Genomic DNA, 23,024 nt, shown 5'->3' on the forward strand with positions numbered 1-23,024 from the left:
AATTATATGTTTGATTACGTCATGGGAGTGTTTGCGAAATGATCTTTTTACCAAACTTACTTTAATAAAGTATACAGTAGACATAAACTACCTCATTTGACCTGTTCATGCATAAAATTGAGCCTTAAAAGTGCATTTTTATGTCAGTGGACTATGTTAGCATGCTTTATTTTTTCCATACTATAGAGCACTGTGGTGTTCTTATCCTTAAACCTACTTCAGGTTGGTTCAAAAGAAATTAACAACTACAGACTTCACTTGATTTTTTTTTATTTGTTTTTGCTTATATTTTATTTTACTAGTCTTCATAATCAAAATCTTTTATTTCGCAGAAAGTCTGAAAAAATATTTGAGAGGGGTTTCTCCTTTACCCTTAACCTTCTTTTTTTTTAGTTTTCTTTTCTCTTGACCTGTTTTTTCTTTTGTTTTTGTTTTAAAATTTGGTGTGTATATATGTGTGGTATATGCTGGCATGCTCCCCAACCTGTGTATGCGTGGAGGCCAGATGTTGTTGACCCTGGAAGTCTTCCTCTAGGAATGTCTGTCTGTCTGTCTGTTTTGAGACAGGGTCAGCCTCAGGCCCTGTTTATCTGTATCCTCTGGGCACTAGAGCTAAAGACTTTAGACCTTGCTTTTCTGTTAGGGTAACTCCTCAGAAGTACCTGCCCCTTGCATTCTGAAATTTTTAACTGACTGACTTTTGTAGCTACAGCTGCTGTGAGTTTATGTGCACAACAGCCATGTCATGTCCCAAGGACAGCATTTCACAGCACAGATGTCCCCTGAGCCCCACCATAGCTTTGATAAGGATGGTACTTCTATGTTGAATGCACAGTCACTTATTGTGTTAATTTTTAACTTCTCCCTTTTCAGCCTTGAAATCAACCATTTCAAGAAGGAGCTTGCCCCCTTCAGTAGGGAAAGGGTTTTTTAGAAACCAAAATCTTGGATTCACCAAGTTAACTGCTAGTATGTTTGTTGTCTTCTAGTTACGGCTCTGACTCTGGGCAGATATAGCTAGAAAATATGCATATATTCCAGTCGCTCCTCCACCCATCTCTACACCCATATGTGACTTTTTATCTGTACATATTTAAAACCATATGTTTATACTGACATTTCCGCTTCCAGTTCAGTATTATAGAGTTCATTTGAGACTTCTCCCTTGATTTACTTATAATTCCTTTCTTTAAACAGTATGATATGTGGCTTTTATTTTCATTTTGGTCTTGTTGTTTGTTTTTTAAATGTTATACATGTATACAGTGCATCTTAGTCATAGCCACATTTATCATTCCTCCCCACCCCCTCAGCACATTGACCTCCATTTTATGTTGCTACTGCCTGGTTCTTCTCTACCTCTCCCTTTAAAAAAAAAAAAAAAAAAAAAAAAAAAAAAAAAAAAAAGCCCTACTGAGTCTAATTAGTGTTAACCCACAGTCACATGGGCATGGCAAGATCCTCTGGAGCACAGGCAATCTACCAGTGGCCCCATCCCTGAAGAAAAAGTATTCTCCCTTTCCTAGCAGCCATTAGTTGCCAGTAGTTCGTCAGCTAGGTGCAGAGCTCATGAGCTTCTCCACCCACACTAGACTGCTGGCTGGTTTGCTGTTGCATATGCTTTGCAAGGTAACTGCTACTGTGAATCCATAAGAGGAATGGCCACATCATGTGTCTAAAAGATGCATTTCATGGCACGTTTTGCCACTCTCTGACTTTAAATTCTTTCCATTCCTGCTTCCCTGACCTCGGGGCAGGAGAGGTTGACATAGCTGTTTGTTGAGGGATAAGCATTCAACAGTCATTTACTCTCAGCTCCCCTGGTGAGTTATGAGTCTTCAACCACTGCCCACTGCAAAAGGAAGCTTCTCTCAAAGCTGAGAGCAGCCTGATTTAGTGATTGAATTGGCGGCACAGCTGCACCGAGTTGGAAGGTGATGTTCTCAGATTCCTATGAATCTACAAGCTACAAGCTACAAGCTACATAGTGGTCTCAGAAGTTTGTTTTCCTTCTAATTATGCATCTAGTAGTGTCCTTATCTATAAGATCAGAGTTTGGGACTGTTAACTATAAAGTCCTTATACTTTTTTAGACATTAGAATCACTTAATTCAATTTTATTTTTATAAATATAATTACATAATTTGAAACATTACTGGAGATTATGAGGTATTTAATGCTGTAAAATATTTATCTTTGTGGAAATTATTCCTATGATAATCCTTCATATCAGCTCATGAAGAATGAAAGAGATATATAAGGAGCAATAAGATTCTTAAAAAAATGAAATACTGAGATTTTGCTTAATGTTTTTAATATCTTCTTAAGTGAGCCAGTCTATTAGATGATATTATATACACAAAAATGACAGATCTTCTAAAGTAAAAGTCAAACGTTGATAGATGTAATTACTTTTATGCTTACTGCATGACTGGGCATCGTGATGCGAGCCCTCATGCAGATTCACTCAGCAGCCGTGGTTTAATGCACGGTATCAGTTTAAAGTGTTTGGTGTGATAACACTTCCCATTTGATCATTTCCTAATCTCCCTCCACTCCATTGACATGTTTCTTGTGTATGTCCTCAGTGTTTATTTCCGGGTACGTAGATTATAAGGAGAGAGGGACGAATGTAAATGAACACAGTGTGATGTACTTTGTTCTTATTGCTGGATTTTTTATTTGTTTTTAGGTAAATATATTATTGGCAATAATCCAGTTGCTACTTGGCAGCATGAAACTTGTTTTCATTTTGTTTAGATAGTACATTTTCATAACATCACACATCACATACAAGGTCTGGAGAGATGGCTCAGTAGTAGCACTGGCTGCTATTCCAGAGGACCAGTTTGGTTCTTAGAATCTAAATCCCACATAATCCATACCCTCTGGCCTTCATGGGCACCAGTACACATGTGACATTCACTCATGAGGGCACGTGCATATAAATAAAAATAGTGAAGTATGAATACTGAATATAGGCAAATTAAATACTACTGAGGACCTTTTCCCTCTTGTTATGCACCAATTTTCAGACATGTAAGGAGTAACTTCTTTCTTTTAGTATGTTTTATGTTGGTTCTGATGGTCTATAATTCCCAGGCCCAAAGAAAAAGGATACCTTATTTAAAGGATTTATAGTTGAGTGAATTTGAAGCTAATTATTTTACTAGTACTGATTTTGTTCTTTCTAGTTACAGGAAGCCAAGCAAATGGAAAGAGAAAGACATCGGCAGCAGCAGCAGCATTTGTTACAGTCTCCAGTAAGCCATCATGAGCCCGAGTCACCTCATCTTAGATACTTGCCACCTCAGACTGTTGATCATATAGCCCAAGAACATGAAGGGGATCTTGAGTCCCAAACACACGATGTGGATAAAAGTCTCCAAGATGATACAGAGCCTGAAAACGGATCTGATATTTCCAGTGCAGAAAATGAACAGACAGAAGCTGATCAGGCTACTGCAGCTGAAAGTAATCTTGAGATGGGGCTGTGGGGCGCTTGCAGTTAAGGGATGTGATGGGTTGAGTTTCCACTGAAATGTAGAAAATGAGTTAATGGTTAACAAATAGTCGTGATAATTGTGATCTTTTCTATTAGTGGTAAAGCTAGTACGTGTCAACCTGCACCATATCTCTTATTGATGCTCCACCTTCATTAGCAGCTCACAGATACTGTGATGTATGGATTTCATTGGGAAGAGATACCTTTCTAAAAAGATCATAGATATCTGTTATAAAATTATATAGGTACTTTAGTTTTCTTTTTCACATTAGTTTTATAGCAAGCAAAGGATCTACTCAGCAAGGGCTTTTAGAATGTGGTTGAAAATTTAACATCATTATTGGTTTAGAAAGCATTGATTTAGAAAACATGTTTAGAAAGCATGCTGTGTTAGTACTTGAGAGGCAGAGACAGAAAGATTGACTTTGAAGTTGGCCTGGACTATATATAGCAAGTACCTATTTTAGAAAAAAAGTTACAAGATTAAATATAAAAACAATTTGGATTAGTCAAGAAACATAGAAAAGATTCGTTTAAAATATAGCTACAGTAGTCAGCAAGGTTCAGATGTTTTCTCAATATTTTTCTTCTTAAATCTGTGTGTGTGTGTGTGTGTGTGTGTGTGTGTGTGTGTGTGTGTGTGTGTTAGAAGACAGAGTTTAGATGTCAGTCTTTGTCTTTCACATTGCGTAAGACAGACTAACTGCCTGGGACCTTTGAGGGCATTTCCCGTCTGTACCTCCTGTGTCCATGTCCCGTCTCACTGTTGGAGGTTACAGACAAATGACGTCTTGTGGGCTCTAGGGATTTAAACTTAGCTCTTCATGCTTGTTCAGAAAGTACTTTATCCACTGAGCCAACTCCATCATCCTATGATACAGTTTCCAAAAAATTTCCATGTTAGAGAAGTTTACCTTGTTATAAAATTGATTTTTACATAGATTCTTCTATAGAAATAAAGAAATCATTTTCTCTTTATTCTTTGAGCCTGCCAGGAAGTTTGAGTTGTTGCTTTCTCTTGTTCCTTAGCCTGACTTGAAAAATAGTAGAAGCTGTGTTACTCTCTGCTGTGGATAGATAGGGCTTAGTTAGAATTCAGCTAAAATTGGTTTTTGTTTTCATTTGAGGAAAGACCTCAGCTGTTGGCATTCTTCAAAATCATGTTTCCGAGAACTCAGCAGTGGCATAAACAGGTGTGTGTGTGCACACATGTGGAGGCCAAAAGTCAACCAACTCCAAGCATCATTCTTGAGTGCAGCCCATTTTATTTTGAAATAGGGACTCTGGCTTGGAGACTCACCAGTGAGGCCAGGCTACACGTCCCTTTTTCATACTGTCTTTGTTTTGTTTTCTGACCTCATGGTGGCTGAGTGTGTTTTTCCATTGAGTGTAGTGAGCTTCCCAGAGAGCCCCGATGGCAGTGGACAGTGGGGAGTGACTCCAGTTTCTAGCATCTATCAGTGATCAGTAGTTCAGTCAGACCTAGGGGAAGGACATCTCTTGAGCTCCTCCCCCATCTGGTTGGCTATTAACAGGCCCATTCTTGTTCAGGTTGTGTGTAAGCAAGTATACAGGTGCTTTGAGTCCATGATTGGAATGGCTGTATTATGCCTAGAAGAAAGATAGCATCCTGTAGTTCTTCTTACATTGTTTCGGTTCCCTCATCTGCACCTTACAGGCAGTGGTATAAATGTCTTCTTTATAGTTCAGCATTGAGCCTCTATTTATTCTTAGCACGTAGTATGGTTATGTATTCTTGCTGAAAAGATCTTCTGGGGTAAGGCTGAGCATAGCATTTGCCTTTGATACACAGCTGGTAGTTTTATTCTGAGGTGGTGTTTTGCTATGTAGCCTTGGCTGTTCTGGATGTGCTGTATAGACCAACCTTGAACTCACAGAGATCTATTATTATTATTATTATTATTATAGTTCTGAGTATCAGACTCAGGTCCCCTGCTTTCATGACAAGCTCTTTACTAACTGAGTGATCTTTCCAGTATTCTTTTGCTTTATATGAAAAGACCACCTTAGGCAAACCAGCTATTCACACTAGGTAAGCTGCATTGTCTAAACTGCTTTCGACACAATTGATCCTACTTTTCACTGCATGTTTAAGTTGATTTGAAAGGGCTGATCTCCGGCAAAGGTGGGGTCTTATTTGTTCCTTACATTCAGCAAACATGTGTTGAGCATTCTGTTCTTATGTTCTGAGTGCTAGAATTTGGGGTTAAGATGATACGGCTCTTAGTGTGTTTACTGCTTTTAACCGCCCTAAAGGATCTGATCATGAACAGGTATAATGTATGGCTTCCTGGAGGGGGCATGCCTGTGTAGTTAGGCTGAGGAGAATTAGGAAAATATCTTTATAGAGAAGGCAGTGTTGAATTGTACTTGATAAAAAATGATTAGCTAAAAATAGGTAAAATTTTTCCAACAGAAAGAACATGGGCTATGTGTAAAAACACCACTGTAGATGCCTTATAGAATGCAGGATTATCCATAAGGCATTATGATTATTTTGACCATGAAGGACTTGTTCTGACATCCAGTATAAATAAACCTCAGTTCAAAGTGCATGTCCTAGAGCACTTATTAGCTGTGTGAAGCTGTACATTATTATTTGTTACTGTATTGTTATGGCTATTGCTAACTTCTCTAGGCAGTTCTTGTGTGTTATATATATCAAACTTATACATTTCTGTCAGTTCACATGAAGATTGTAATTTGTTACTTTGTAGATACTTTTAGATGTTAGTTCTGTATATTTACTCAGATTGAAATAGTTTTCCAAGGTGGACAGATGGGTCAGTGGTTAGAGCACTGACTGCTCTTCCAGAGGCCCTGAGTTCAATTCCTAGCACCCACATGGTGGCTCACAACCATTTGTGATGGGATCTGATGCCCTCTTCTGGTGTGTCTGAAAACAGCTGCAGTGTATTCACACACATAAAATAGATAAATTTCTTTTTAAGAAATCATAGTTTTCAGACTCAGGGTGTTTTAGCCAACTATAGCACAAAAATAGAAGCTTAGAAATGGTAGAAAAATACCTACACTTAAGATTTTTTTTCCCACAGAGGAATCTAAAGGCTAATTTTTTTTTTCTGGTAACTTTACTGATTAAACACACTTAACAGATTTTTCCATTGTAACACTAATTATTTTGTAGAACGTGGCAGGTACTAGATTAAAAACAGCACAATTATAGAGAGGACAGACTTTGGGAAAACAGCATTGTTAAGTCATAATTCTCTATAGTAGTCTGCATGAGGAGCAGTGGAGACATTACTGTAGCCAGCAGATACAAAGTTGGCAGCCTTTTGGTCTAGGGAGGGGTTTCAGGTTCCTGAAGTATCCTAAAGTGCTAATTGAACCACCTAGAGATACTTACAGCATTCAAAAGCCCCAGCTGTGATCCTGTTTGTCTGTAGCTATCGGTATAAGCTTTCAGATTACATTGTTTGCTTTAGCTGTTTAGAAGTCCTGCAACTCATTTCTCTTTCAGAAACAAAAGAAAACGCAGGAATTCAGTTTTACATTGGAAATGTAGATTCTTTTGTGAAGAAAGAGTGAGCAAAACACTAATGGCACAGGTGGCTCAATATCTGTCTCTTTAAGCATTTTCTGTAGTAAAACACAATATTAATACTTATATCAAATAAGATTTAGTTACTTTAATTGGATATTGGATGATGTTTAGTACAGACATGTTGATGTGCCAGGACATTAAAAGTGCTTTATTTAGAATTCCATTAGAAGTTTGGTTCTTTGTAGCACTAATTTAAGGAATCTCATTAAGTTGAATAATAGTTGAATAGCTGATCAAATAGAACATTGTTAAAATGGTTTGAATTTCAAAATTCAAACTTAAATATTGACTTGGTCACAAATTCTGAAAATTTAATAAGATAGTGTCCCAAAATATTTACACTCTTGATTTTTTAAAAGTGTTTCATTATACATGTCTTGTAGAGTTTTCTTAGAAAGTTAAAATAATATTGTCTCAAATTTTTGTCTTTCAAAGCATTATCTAAAAATGATATATTGTATGATGGAGACTGTGAAGAAAAGCCACATGATATTGTCCAGAGCATTGTAGAAGAAATGGTGAACATCATTGTTGGAGGTAGTGTGCTGCATTTGAAATTAGTTTATTCTGTTTTCCAGATTTCATCTGACCATGGAAACCCTGGTTTCCTGCTCTCTAGGGGAATAGAAGAGTAACAGTAAAATTTGTCTAGTGAGGTCAACAAGAGTGTATGCAGGTCATGTCATTGCAGCAGGAGTTGCTTTTCTCAGGAGTATGATGCTGGAAGTTACTGTGCTACTTTTCCTGAAGAAGTAAACAGATGTGTATTCATCTCAGACCAGGCACTAATAACAAAAAAAGAAATAATTACACTCAAGTCCCGCTTACTGAACAAAATGAATTTAATATGGAACCAAAGGGGTAAAATTATAAATTGTGAAATTAGTGTTTATATGTACGTGTGTCTGCCACATGCAGTATGCCCTTCCAACCCACACAGGCTGCTTCCTCTAGTCGATGCTTTTGGCTGCCAGATAGCATCAAACCCCGTACCTTCCCGTCTTCCTTTCCACAGGTTGCAGGTGTAATGCCTTCTCATGCCATGGTGAGAACGCCTGTGTCTGTGTATGTCAGCAAACCAGGTGCTGTAATAACTTCAGCATATGACTATTTCTCCATGTAAAATTTTTACATATTTAAAGTACTTTACCACTTTCACTTTTTAAGGAAACCTTTCTTTAGCATATCTGGACTTGACTTACTCTGTGAGGTTACTGTAAACTATAAAAAGAGCTATTCAGGTATATGCTCTCTCTGTGAGTCACAGCAATGGATCTGATGACAGAGGCAGCATTGAGTGTCTGGGTAGCATTAAAAGATGATCGATTAGATGTAAGAGGGGATTTGGTGTGACACGTGTAATGTCATATAATAGAAAAAATTATAGAAGCAATTTAACAGGATTATAAACTCCAAGGTTAGGATTTTAGATTTTATTCTAGGACAAATATTGGAGATTTTAGAACTGAGAATTTTGATGAGAAGATCTACATGTTAAGAAACCAAGTCTGAGGAAGGCTCAGTTCTCCAGTGTAGGGGAATGCCAGGGCCACCGGTGAGGTGGGAGTGGGGGTGGGGAAGTATCCTCATAAAAGCGGGGGCCAGGGGGAGGTATGGTAGAGGAGGGAAATGGAAAAGAGGATAACATTTGAAATGTAAATACATAGTATATTTAATTAAAAAGGGGCGGGGACCAAGTCTGTACCAAGAAGCCCTTTAAGAGATGCGCATAGTAGTCTGGTCTAATTATAGTAAGACTAGAAAGTGAAAGAAAGCAGGAATGCTAAGATAACAGACTTCATGTCCACTGAAGTAGCTAAAGAAGAGAAAATAAGTATGTCCCACAGCCCCAGGGCTACTCCACAGTGTGGTGATTCACTGGGAAGACCCACAAGGCTCAACATGAGAGTTGTCCACATTAATAAGTTTTATTTCAGCCATGAAAGAAAGAGACAGTTCAGAGACAGGAGAGGAAATCTAGAGGAAATCAGCTGTCTACTTTCAGAAGCTAGGCTATTCTTAGTTACTCTAGTATCAAATTATTAAATATTAGCAAAATGTTTATGTGTTTGAGGCATCAGGACTAAAGTTTTAATTGCTGACTCATTGTACTTTCTGCCTAACGTGCACTAACATTCCAGGCTTCAAAAGAAAAGTTGGCTCCCCCTGGTGCAAATTGCTTATACAAATGTTTAAACTCAGTGAGCCATATTGATCAGCTCCAAATTAGCTAAAGAACAAACGACTATAAGTATGCTTTTCTAAGACGTTACCTCTCTTCTTCATTGGTAGCATCACAGGTATAAACTCAGTACATTAGATGTTTAGTAATATTATTGTCAGAGTTAGGTGCTAGTATAGAAGATACTTAGGGAAAAGCACTAATACTTTGGAACACTGAATTGGACGGCATCTGTATAGTCATGTGTATAAACAATGCAAATTAGCACTTTTCCTAAACAGTGAGAAGGTGCTACGAGGCATTATTAGTAAGCTTATGTCACTGTGATGACTGTCTGAGAAAGTAACTTGGGAGGGAAAAAGATATATTTTGGTTCACATTTTAAGAAATTTGAGTTCAGAATCACTCAGTGCTCCTGGGCTGTAGTGAGGCAAAAACTCATGGCAGGAAGTATGTGCTAGAGCAAAGCAACTTTTCTCCAGGAAGGTAGAAAGTGAAGAAGAGGGAGTGAGTGACCCATCTCCCAGAAATTACTTCCCTTAACCAGTCCCCACCAACTAATGGCACCTTTAAAAAATTAGGACCATAAGCTAAGAGCCATGCCTCAGCACATGAGCCTGTGCTGGACCTTTCGTATATAATGTTGTGCTTTTTACCCTGAAAGGTTCATGGACATCTCATGTTGTAAAATGCAGTTAGTCTAATTCCATGAGTTTCCCAAGTACTAACAGTCGCAGCATTTGTTTAAAAGTCTTTACAAAGCAAATTCCGAACCATGAGTCCCTTCAGATCAGACGGCAAGCTACCTAGCTTTCGAATTCCATAGGGAGGACTGGGGCAAAGAAACTCTGCAGCACGTCAGGAAAACAGTAGGCATCCAGGGCATGTGGTAATGTGCCCAGGATTCAGAGCTAGCCACTGCCCTCTGTGGCTTTGCCCATGCTTATGTTCTGGCCAAACTGCAAGTTTATCTTTATACAGAGTATGCATATAAAGGTCTTTTGAACCTTTAAAGAATTGGTTATGTGTATCATGACATTGCACCCTGTCTAATGCCCAGATAGAATATGAATTTTCTGTAAATACATTATCTTATGTAACCTCAATTTTCACACCTAGGAAAATTGCCATCTTCTCAAAAAATATCTAATATAGTTAAGAATTTTCCCATTTATCCCAAATATGTGCCTGTAATGTTCTTTTTTTTTTTTTAAGTCTAGGACCCAATCTCAGTTCATACTTCATATATTGAAGTTATCTGTATTTGATTTTAGTTATAAGTCCTCTGATCTTTATAAAAAAAGAATTGAATGTTTGAGAAGAAATGTATAATAGCTGAAGTTCAGTAAAATATCTCAGTGTTTTAACATTGGTCAGAGCCACATTTAGTGAGTTAGTGTATATTTAAAAGTAGGTCTCTGTTTATGTACTTGTAGAACACTAACTAGTACACTGTGATTTAGTCAGACATACTTGAGTGTCTTTTCTTACCACTTTAGACATGGGGGAAGGGCCGGCTGTAAGTGCAAGCACAGATCGCAACCCTGGAGCTACAGAGGATGGCAGTGACAGTGAAAACATCCAAGCCAACGGGATCCCGGGAACACCCATTTCTGTCGCATACACACCATCCTTACCTGACGACAGATTGTCTGTCTCCTCCAGTGATACTCAGGTATATATGGCTGAGGCAGAGAGGAGGAAATGGATGCTCTGCCAGTGCCTTGGGCAGATCTACCCAGTTGATGCTTTTGTCTGATTTGGGCTTGTGGAAATAGGGTTTTGAGTAGATTTCTTTCCTTTTATTATAACTTAAAGCAGTTTGCCCTTTTAAGATGTATTAACTGTGATTGTGTTTCGTCTGTGTGCACAAGCCCTCATTCCCCACTAAAGTTACATTTAACAGGAACATTCTTTTTCACAAATTATGGGGAAATTACAGTTTCATAGGGAAAATGTGGGAGGTAGGGCATTTTGATGGAGCCTCTGATGAGAGGTCCACAGAAGTCAGTGTGGACAGGAGTGGCAGGCTTGGCTCACACTGCCTCTCTCTTCTATGTGTTTCTGGTCTTTATGTTTGCAGATGGATGATTCTAGAGATTTTTCCTTGGTTAGGTTGGCCCTATCCAGTAAATGACTTTAAAGATTACTCCACTGTCTACAGAGTTGAGTATTTTTAGTCATACTTTTTATTCATGCTTTTGTGTAAGTTGGATAAATTTTAGGAGTATACTTGATGTCCAATAAGAGGTATTTTAAAGAATGTCTTTTGAAGGTGTTACATAGTGTTGGGTATGAGAATACCGTATCGAAGCATTGTGTCAGATGCCACTTTAGATACACTCTTCTTGTACCAGGTGGGAGAATCCCACATCAGAGTTAATTGAAAATGTGCTAGAAGGCTAAATGATTCTGATGGGATGTTTTTACTTTCATGGTATATTAACTTGTTTAGGAATCTGGAAATTCTTCAGGACCTTCACCTGGTGCTAAGTTTTCCCACATTTTACAAAAGGATGCCTTTCTAGTGTTCAGGTCATTGTGTAAGCTGTCAATGAAACCACTGTCAGATGGACCACCAGATCCAAAGTAAGTCAGCCATTTTGTTTAAGCAGTTTTTAACCTTAAAATGTACTGTAAATATAGTGTTTGGATTTTCATTTGTTCTTCCTGTCCTGTGGAATCTTAAAATTTTTGTTTTAAAAAGTACATACCAAAAGTAGTACATTCTTAAACGTTTAGAATATATACCTTACACTATTTGAGGAAGATTAGGCAGCAATACAGAATAGTGAATACACAGTAGATGTCAATGTATGTTATTGTGTGAATAAGTCACTCAGTATATTTCCACATTCTGAGTAACTTTGGAACTATTATCGTCTGATGAATTGCCTTACGATGATTTCTGACTCCACTTGTATTAAGAACTTTGATCTGTTATCTAACTGCCATCAAATGCAATATTTTTTTTTTCAATTTGACACAAGCTGGAACCATCTCAGGAGTGTCAGTTGAGGTATTGTCTCTATTAGACTTGCTATGGGCAAGACGCTGGGACAGTTCCTTGATTGATGATAGCTGTGAGAAGGGCCAGACTACTGTGAGTCGTGCCAACTCTGGGGTCCTGGGCTCTATAAGGCAGCAGGCTGAGCAAGCCCTGAGGAAGAAGCCAGTAAGTAGCACTCCTCTGTGGCCTCTGTTTCAGCCCCTGCTCTGGATTTCCTTTATGATGGACTTTGGCATAAAAATGTAAGCCAAGTAAACCCTTCGATCTCTACAAAGTTAGTGTTTCATCCCAGCAAGTGACAGCAAAGTTCAACATTAGGAACGTGTCATTTTGTGGATGACAATGTAATTCCAGTGCAGTGTATTTCTGCTTGATTTAAGGCTTAGAGTTAAAAGAATGACCTGTTCTTTATTATTGTAGGATATATTACAATGACAGTCTTAGGACAATTCCCAGAAAAAGAATGTTTAGAGAAGGAATGAAAATGACATTAAAATAGGGGAAAATGTAAGCATTCCTACTTAAATAAAAAAAAAAATCTTTGGAGTGTTTAAATGCAAATAAAGTCTAGAGGTAGTTACTACAAAAACTGGAGCCCTGAGTTCAGGTCCTGGAACCCTTGTACAGCCTCTGGAGTCTGCCTGGTGTGCACACGGCAGTAATTGGTGGGGAGACCCTGTTACAGCCAGCACCAAAGGCCTCTGACCTCACATAGATACACGTCTGCACAAACATAGTTTGCCCACACTCATACAGGAATGTGTGCATATACAAACCACACACACACACATAGAAAAAAGGCTTTGAAAATTGTGTACATTTCTACAAAACACATTTTTATAATTTTATTTTGTCACATTGTTCTGCTTTAGAGAGAAGCATGTTTCAGTTTTAAATTAAGATTTTAAAATGTTTTTAGACCCTAATCTCAAGAGTCAGAAAAATAAGTTATTGCTTTAGTATTTTGAAAATAGGAACTTGATGGAAATAGAATTAAGGTTATTAATTATATACCGAATAAGAATATATTTTAATATAGTTCCTTAGTATGAAAAAACCTTTTTTCATTAAAAATTTGACAATTTTGGCATTTCATTCTGCATTGATGAAGATTACTATAAGAAGAAACAACTTTAACAATTTGGAGTTAGTGTGTTACAGAAGATCCAGGCTATGTTCCCAGGACCTGCAACAGCTCACAGCCAAATGTAACTCTAGGTCAAGGGGATCTAATGATCTCTTCTGGCTTCCGAGAGCACTTGCATGCTTGTGATGCACTTAAAACTACAAAGACATAAATAAACATAAAAATAAATAAATCTTTCTGTTTTTAATTTTTTTTATTTTTTTTAATTGTTTCCAAAATAATTAATGTCCCCAAAATAATTAATGTCCCCAAAATAATTAAGGTCACCAAAATAAATAAGTCTTTCTAAATGTGAAGTATTAGGTCTGGGGAGAAAGCTAAGATGGGATGAAGCTTGCTTTGCCAGCTTGAGGACCTGAGTTTTTTTCTTTTAGGCAGACATGGTGGCATGCATTTATCAACCCAGTTTTGGGGTTATAGGACCAGACACATCTCTAGGGCTCACTAGCCAGCCAACCTACCCTACTTGGAAAGTTCCAGTCCAGTGAGAGACGGTACCTAAAAGTGATGTGGATGGTGCCAGAGAAATGGCCTTCCAAGTAGTCCTTTGGTCTTCACATGCACACATACTTACAGAACGGAACTGGGGTCATTGCTACAGAGCATCTGTGCCGGGATTTATTCTCACAAGTCACAAGTAATAAGATCCAGAACGTTTGTAGTTACCCAGTTTCGTGTTTACTTCTGTGTATTTTCTTGCTAGGCAATGACCTATGGGAGTTTGCAGCCTCTACTGTAATTGGAAACTACCTCATAAAAACTCGCACTTGCTTATCAGAAGTATAAGTTAGCCCATCATGGTGCTATGCTCTTGTCTTCCCATCCCTCAGCGGAGGCTGAGGCAGGAGGAGTGTCATTTGTTCAGAGCCATCCTAGACTGTATAGTGAGAAACATGTTTTAGAATATGTTTAATTTATCAAATAAGACACACATTTGATCCTTATTTCTTCTTTAATGTGTTGTACATAGCAGGTACTTATTTAATACTTGAAAACAAGAACAAATGGATCTTTTGAGCAAATATTGTCTAAAAGGCATTTTATTCAGCTCTAAGTTAAAGTGTATTTATAACAAGACTTAATATATTAAAAAATGGCAGCCTGCAGGATCTAATTACTGTAGGAGTTGAGCAAAAAGACCGATGTGAGGTTAACTTGGAAGCAGTAGTTGTATGTAGGCCTCAGAACACCCAGCTTGAGGACTTTCTAGTGGTTAATTACAGTCTTACGTCTCATTGTAATTTAAAACAGCATTCTTGAGTACTAATACTTTTGTAGCACACTCAGAATAATAGCTATTTTGCAAACATGACTTTAATAAAAGATTCTGATACTATTTCTGTAGCTTTATTTCAGAGAAGGCAGTAACTTTTGTGATAAACTGTCAATATAACATTAGTTGTTAGATTGGCTGAGATTTGTGGATTACTTGACACAACTACAGACATTTTAAGGTAGAAATCAAGGCAATAAAGTATCACATGCTATTCAAGTGTGACTGAATATGTTTTTAAAAGATAATTCCTGCAGCATTTAATGCTCTGCCTTTGAAATAATAATGGTTCCAGAGACTATCTTTGCTCTCTTGAATCTAAGGAAAACGTTTTTAGTGGGAGAAAAAAAAAAGTATGCATGTAAAAATAATTAAAATGTTAGGTAATAAATTGAAGCATGTCACAACCTTGATTAGAAAAAAATGATAAAAATTTTTCAGCCAAAAACGTTTTCAAATTTTCACTATAGAAGTGTTTAGAATAAGTATTTGTTTATTTCAGAAAAGAAACAAGCATTTCAAATACTTATTGAGGTAGTATGCTTGAAATAATGTTATAGTCTAGTGGAATATAAACATCTTTATTGGTCTTTAGAAATTCTGAATATGATTAACATATCTAGAAAAGCATTATATTAGAAGTATTATGTACTAAGCATAGCAGATATCTTCACTTTGTCTGTAATCTGTAAGAAGTATAGTTTTTAAAGGAAAGGAACAAGGCATAAATCTGTAATTATTTTTACCTTTTCTAGGGGAATAGTAGGCTTAATGTTTAAAACACTTGTAATTTTTACCATTGTAAGAAGCACATAGATATCTATATATGTATATAATAACACTTAAAAAATGGAGGCTATGAAATTTGTCTTATTCACTTTATATCTTGATCACTGCCACCCTTCCTGGTGCCTCCCCTCCCCCTTCCCATAATCCCTTCCTTCATCCTCTCCTCCACTTTCCTCTGAGAAGGTGGAGATCCCCACCCCCTTCTGGTATTATTCTACTTCAGCACATCAAGTCTCTGCGGGCTAGGTGCATCCTTTTCCACTGAAGCCAGACAAAGCAGCCCAGCTGTAGGGGAACATATTCCACAGACAGGCTACAGCTTTAGAGACAGCCCCTACTGCACATGTGCTACATATGTGCAGGAGATGGCATAGAACCAGCCTGTATAAGCTCTTTGGTTGGTGGGTCAGTCTCTGAGAGTCTGAAGGGTCCAGGTTAGTTGACTCTGGTAGTCTTCCTGTGAGTTCTGTCTCCTTTGGTGCCCTCGATCCTTTCCTAAATTCTTCCCTAAGAATTTCCAAGCTCCGTTAGCTGTGGGTCTCTGCGTCCACTTGATTCAGTTGCTGGGTGTAGCCTCAGAGGACAGTCGTGCTAGGCTCCTGTGTGCAAGCATAACAGGGTATCATTAATAGTGTCAGACATTGGTGTTTGAGGCTGTGACTCTTAAAGAGAACAAGGAATAGCATATGGAAAGGTTTATAGTGAGAAAAGGGACATGAAAAATTAGATAATTATCTCAAAAATACACTTTAAAAATGTGAAATGATGTGGCTGCAGAGAAGCACTTGGCACTTGACTAAGTTTATGGGTTTGTGTAGCCGTGTGTACAGAAGTGGCTGTGGGTCAGTCCATTATCACAATCATGACTTTGTCCACATACTGTGCTTTGTGTCTCACCTCTCAGGTCTCATGAGTTACGGTCCAAGATCCTTTCATTGCAGTTGCTTCTGTCCATTCTGCAGAATGCAGGACCTGTTTTCAGGACCAATGAGATGTTTATTAATGCGATCAAGCAGTATCTGTGTGTTGCACTCTCAAAGAACGGAGTGTCATCTGTTCCAGAGGTTTTTGAGCTTTCTCTTTCCATATTTCTTACTTTGTTGTCAAACTTCAAGACACATCTGAAGATGCAAATTGAGGTATGTTTTATATTTAAACATTGAATTTTAAGGTTACTGTTTTCCTTGTTTCATGTTACATTAGCAGCACATGAAAGGTTCCTATAATGTGAAATAATAGGTATGTGTTTTTATGGGCTTCATTTTGTTCATTCATTTAGCTAACATGTGTCTATGAAGTATTAAGTGTTGGTTAAGCAATAAGAGTGTGATATGAATGAACAGCCTTTGCATTCAGCAGAATTGTACTAGCTGAAAAAGAATGTCGTTCTCAAAATAGCTTTCCCACTTTACTTATGCTGCACAGTGATTTGACATGCACTCTGTCTCTGCGTACGAGTGAGAGTGGGGGTGGTGACCAGGAACCTTTAACCTTTTATTTTCAACAAAGCTGGCTGGTCAGCCTGCTTCTAGGATCCATGTGTTTCCACCCTAAAATCTGGTATACCCATGTCCAGCCAAGCCCAGCTTTGTGTATGGTGTTGGGATTTGACCTTACGTCCCCACCCTTCACTTGCAGGCCCTCTTACCCACTGAGCCATCTTCCCTGCCTGAATTAGCTGTCTTAAAAGAATTGTGCAGTGCCATACTAAGCCTTCAGAGCTTTAAAGGAATTTGTAGAAGTGGTTGGTAATGTGAAAAAGTTCATTTTTGCTTTGCACATTTTTCCCCCAAAACATACATTTGTATGTGTCTTACTTCTAAGGTCTCTCCCAAGATGTTGAAAGTAGAACAACACTCTGGATTCTCAAATGTTTTTAGAGACTTCAAGCTAAATTAGTCTCTGTTCTGACTATGTCTGCATAAGTAACTGTCCTATCAGTTCCTTAGTTAGATCTTTTTCTTCCTCTTGGGAAAATTCAGTGTTGAAAAGGAACATTTCGTGTTTCTATGATTTGGTAGATCCTTTTCCCAAGGATATTGCTTGGGAAAATATTGCTTTAATTACAACATAAATTTTAGAAATTTCTATTTGTGTGTTGATCAGTATTCACCTTCATAATTGTTTGCTATGCTATACGGTCTCCTGAACAGTTTGTGTATGTGTGCATGTGCACGTGGAGCCCAAAGGCTGGAGTGTTGTCTTCATCCGCTCTCTGTCTTACGTTTTTGAGACCAGGTCTGTCACTGAACCGGAGCTTACTTGTTCAGCTACATGAGCTGACCAGGAAGCCCCAGGATGGATGTCACCAAGCATGACATTTTACCTGGTGCGGGAGAGCTGAGTGTGGGCTTTACCCAGCTTCTGTGTGTTTTATTTATTTGTTAATTTCATACTAACAGAAGAGGAGTAATTAGCTCAGTGGAGATTCCTTTTATCTACCTTTCACATGGTTAAAATAATGCCATTATCTTTATAAATTACTCTTCTATATTTTCTATCAAATTTTATATCAATATTGTTTTGGGAATGAAACAGTAAGGATTTAAATTTTAAGGTCAAAAATTGGCACAAATTATCTATATTTGTTATACATAAATATTTCACATATATATTTGTCATATATATATGTGAAATAATTCCAGACATTTAGTTAGTTGTAAATTTTTTATAGTTTTTTTTCTCGTTATCTTCAGAAACTACAAATACAATAGTTTGAATCAAAATTTGGGATTTTTATTCCTGTAATAATCAGAAACATTCCATTTGATCATAAGATACTTCTCTTAAAATTAGATAATGTGGGGAAATTTTAAACACTGAGAGCTTATAGGAACTCTTTGCACAAGCCATGTGACATACAAATTCTTACAGATCTAAGATTTTAAAATTAAGTCTCAGTTGCAGTGTTTTTACAAAAATCAATTCAAAAGGAAATACCCTTCTGAAATTTCCTGTTGCCTTCTAAACAGTAGCTTTTGGTTATAAATTTTTTACTGCATTCTAGTTTGTAGTAGAAATTATTAAAGTCCTGGACTGGGGCTTCTACCCAGCCTTTGGTTATTGAGTTCCTGGATGAAACACACACACACACACACACACACACACACACAGCCTTTATATTTACAATATGCTTTAAGTAGAACAATAGCTTGCCAGCTGCCTATCCTCCAAGTTACTATTGATAACTCCAGGTTATTACTTGCTGTTTCACCTGGGCTATTCTTAGCTTCAGTTGGGCAGTCCTTGGGACCTCATTTTTATGACTCCACTAACCCATGGAGGCTTCCCCTTTCCCTCCCTACACTTCCCTCCTCTTCTCTAACCCCAAACCTACAAAAACCTAAATCCTGCATATGTCTCTTCTGCCCAGCTATTGGCTGTTGGCATCTTTATTTTCCAGTCATAGTTAACTTGGGGGGAAGGTCACAGGGACTACATGTGGACTCCAGTTCTTGGGACACACTTAGTGTTAGAATGGACAGTAACAGACAAAACCTCAACACTAATTTACTGATATATTTGTTCTTACTTTTTATCTTTGTTTTGTTTTGAGACAAAGTCTCACTGTGTAGCTTTGGCTGTCCTGGAAACCTCTATGCAGACCAAGCTAGCTTCAGACTCAGATCTGCCTGTTTCACCACTTGAGTGCTGAGATTAAAGGCATGTGCCATCATGCCCAGCATGGGTTTGGGCGTAATTTCCAACATAAAATATTTTTCAATATCTTTTTTAAAAATTTCATTATTTCTTAAGAGGAGATAATGGAGATAGTTGATATAAGAATATATGAATTTAAAAATACTAAACTTAATTAAAATTTCAAGTTGTGTTTCACCTAGAAAATACAAAATATATAAAAATTCAAATTTGCAAACTAAAGTTAGAATCATTTTTGTATGAAGATTCAGTTTATCAGACTGGTCAAAATTACTGTAATGCAATCCCCTCCCTCCCGTTATGTAGTTTTAAAAAATGTTACTATGTGACTTTGAGAGAGCAGCTCCTGTATGAAGACAGTATGCTTATACCAGAGCTGCTATTAAACACTTTGTGCTGTAACTGCATAAGCAGCTCAGTGTTTTTTAAAAGCCCCCTTTCAGGCATAGGATATTACAGTGATAGAATTGCCTATTAGTCCAGTTTTGTAAACTGTAGATAGTGGTATATTTTTTACACCTCTTGTAAATCTGGATTATTTTATAAATCAGTATTTCAAACTTTTTTGGTCCGCAGTACCATCAGCCTCTTTCTAGGCAGACTAAGAAAGGAGAATTTTGTCCAGTAAGCAGTTGTAAACAGACAGTTTATATATAAATGTTTAGCTTAATTTTGTAAGCTTAACATTTAAGAAAATAATACTTAGAAAGTGAAGGAAAGATGTTTTCATTCGTTTCTTACTATAACCCTGCTGGGTTGCTTATGTCTCCTGAATCCTTTACTTCTTAGACCTTTAAATCATACTGGAAAACACGCCTATATCCCCGTGTGTCACTGATTTCCTTGTACCTTTTGTATGCTAATTTATCAAACTTAAGTTTGCAAAGGCGACGATGTCATTGGAAGGGATATGTCATAACTGAAGGATTTTATTTTAGATTAACAGCAGTTGTCTTTGCCACAGTTGTACCCTTGTGCATTCTGGGAAGGTATGATACAGTGTTTGGGAGCTGTGGTCATGACCATAGATACTTACTGAATGTTTGCATATATGACATGTGTTGTGTAGACAGTGCTTATTGAGAGAACTCTGGTTCATATCTTTGTAGTACTTAATGTCCATAGAAAATAGCAACAGCTGTTTTGAGTTCTTTGAAAGAACAACACATTATGGGGCTGACTAACTCTTGGGAGCTAGAAGGATTTCAGTTTTATCATAAATTTTCTTGTTTCTGGATTCACAGAACATAGTACACATGCTGATAGGTTTTGATTTTAGCTGGCTTTGGGTTATAGTCACTTTCCCAAAATGTTTGAAATTTTAGTGTTAGCTTTCAAATGGAAATTTCTTCATTAGATCAATTGTGCTTGATAATATTCAAAATAAAGAATAGTGAGATACAATGTTTTGAGTAAGGATTTTTATTTTTATGAGCAATTAGAAAAATATAAAAGCATATATCAAAATTAGATCTTTTTTAGAGTCTTATTTAACATTGAAATCTAGGAGGATTTAGAACTGCTCTGTACTAGAGTCCAAAATGACAATTGATGAATAAGAAACAGTTATGTTAATTTATAGTTATGCATAATGTATATACAATGTGTATCACCTAGAAGAACCCCATATCTTTGTACATTTCATTTGTCAATGCTCTGTCATGACCAAGAAAGCTGGTGTTAAAGACAGATCTAAAAGCTCAGAGGAGCCTGGGCCCTCCTCTCTGCTCTAGACCTAGGCCCTCCTCTCTGCTCTAGACCTAGGTCCTCCTCTCTGCTCTAGACCTAGGCCCTCCTCTCTGCTCTAGACCTAGGTCCTCCTCTCTGCTCTAGACCTAGGTCCTCCTCTCTGCTCTAGATCTAGGTCCTCCTCTCTGCTCTAGACCTAGGTCCTCCTCTCTGCTCTAGACCTGGGTCCTCCTCTCTGCTCTAGATCTAGGTCCTCCTCTATGCTCTAGATCTAGGTCCTCCTCTCTGCTCTAGACCTAGGTCCTCCTCTCTGCTCTAGGTCTAGGTCCTTCTCTCTGCTCTAGATCTAGATCTAAATCCTCCTCTCTTCTCTAGATCTTTGCACATTTGAAGGAGGAACCATTCTGTGTTGAACAGTACTTTAAAGAGATGTTTCCTTCTCTCACAGGTGTTCTTTAAAGAAATTTTCCTGTACATTTTGGAAACTTCTACAAGCTCATTTGACCATAAGTGGATGGTTATTCAGACACTGACAAGGATCTGTGCAGGTATTTGGAATTAATTTTTATTATTTCCTGCAATGAAATGTGCTCATATTCTAAAATTATTCTCTTACCACAGATGCTCAGAGTGTGGTGGATATTTATGTAAACTATGACTGTGACTTAAATGCAGCAAATATATTTGAAAGACTAGTAAATGACCTGTCAAAAATTGCCCAAGGAAGGGGCAGTCAAGAACTTGGTATGAGTAATGTCCAGGTAAGAGCTTTTGGTTTCTTTCTTTTTTTTTTTTAATTTAAAAATTTCCAAGGATGAGACGTGCATTTTCTTAAATGATCTTTATTTTATTTCTGGATTATTATAGGAATTGAGCCTGCGGAAAAAAGGGTTAGAATGTTTAGTTTCAATTTTGAAGTGTATGGTTGAATGGAGTAAGGATCAGTATGTGAATCCCAACTCTCAAACTACCCTTGGTAAGATATTTTGAGTTGAATTCTACATTATGTTAAGTCAGTGATATGTTGCAAGATAATTAAAAATGCCTTAAAGTAATCTTGTGTTATATTTATTTACATAACATAATAAAATGTCTTTATAAGCATTAAAATTACTTTCAACTTACACTTAAATTTTCTAGCTTAGTTATTCTAGCAATATAATAATATATATTAATAACATAATAGTAGGTGTAATATATCATCTCTTCTATACTGACATTGTTTCCTTCAGGTCAGGAAAAACCTTCAGAGCAAGAGATAAGTGAGATCAAACACCCTGAGACTATAAACAGATATGGAAGCTTAAACTCCTTAGAATCCACATCGTCATCAGGGATTGGCAGCTACAGTACACAGATGTCTGGCACTGATAATCCAGAACAGTTTGAGGTCCTAAAGCAGCAAAAGGAGATAATAGAACAAGGGATTGATTTGTAAGTATTGGATATGAAAAAGAAATGTTACGGAATATCCCTCAGCCAAAAATGTGCCAGCTCTGCCCCGGTCTCCCCACATTTCTCAGTGTCTTCACTCCTTATTCTCCTGGATCTAAAAATTGAATGGTTTCATATTTAGTTTTCCATCATTGAAGGAGCTCCTAAGCAGACCCATAAGGTGCCCTGCCTGCGGTTTGTTCTGATTTAATTTTGTACCATGTATCACGTGCTGTTGATGAACGAAAATGCCCAGTTTTGGACTGTTTTATTTACGTCTGATTCCATACATTATGTGACAAAAAAGTAAAATTTGAAAATTCCAGTTTTTTGTATTACTCCTTTTAAGTTTCTGTTTCGTCAAGTTTAGTTACACATTTCAGTCTTGCTAGGAATCTTATTTTTATTTGTTAATAGATTTCCTATCCCAACCTGGCTCCTCTCTCAGACTCTGATCTTGTGAAATCAATTTTCCTACTAAATTTTGTGAAACAGCTTACAAAAGACCTATGAAAACATTCCTTTTAAGTTTGTCTTGTTTAGCCTACAAAGTAATGGGTTTTTTCTTTTCTAACTACGAATGAGCTTCCGTTATTTTACACCTTCTCCTGCTTCCCTCTCATACATTCACACCTTATACTTTTTCAAATTCATGTATATGTACATAAACCATACATATATACACATACATACACATACATACATACACACACACACACACACATACATACATACATACATACATA

The 23,024-nt window shown here is 37.3% G+C and overlaps 1 protein-coding gene across 1 annotated transcript in view; it reads left to right on the forward strand.

The window, feature by feature from the left end:
• The window catches only part of ARFGEF1 (ARF guanine nucleotide exchange factor 1), a 92,268-nt gene that overhangs the window by 19,150 nt on the left and 50,094 nt on the right, over positions 1-23,024 (forward strand). The window contains exons 6-14 of the mRNA XM_080938652.1: positions 3,195-3,474; positions 7,530-7,631; positions 10,776-10,951; positions 11,732-11,865; positions 16,400-16,634; positions 21,293-21,392; positions 21,466-21,605; positions 21,712-21,820; positions 22,077-22,278. Of these exons, the coding sequence (XP_080794778.1) occupies positions 3,195-3,474; positions 7,530-7,631; positions 10,776-10,951; positions 11,732-11,865; positions 16,400-16,634; positions 21,293-21,392; positions 21,466-21,605; positions 21,712-21,820; positions 22,077-22,278 (1,478 nt within the window). The remainder of the gene's footprint in view (positions 1-3,194; positions 3,475-7,529; positions 7,632-10,775; positions 10,952-11,731; positions 11,866-16,399; positions 16,635-21,292; positions 21,393-21,465; positions 21,606-21,711; positions 21,821-22,076; positions 22,279-23,024) is intronic.

This window comes from Micromys minutus (genome assembly GCF_963924665.1).
Source record: "Micromys minutus genome assembly, chromosome: 26".
Taxonomy (NCBI): Eukaryota; Metazoa; Chordata; class Mammalia; order Rodentia; family Muridae; genus Micromys; species Micromys minutus.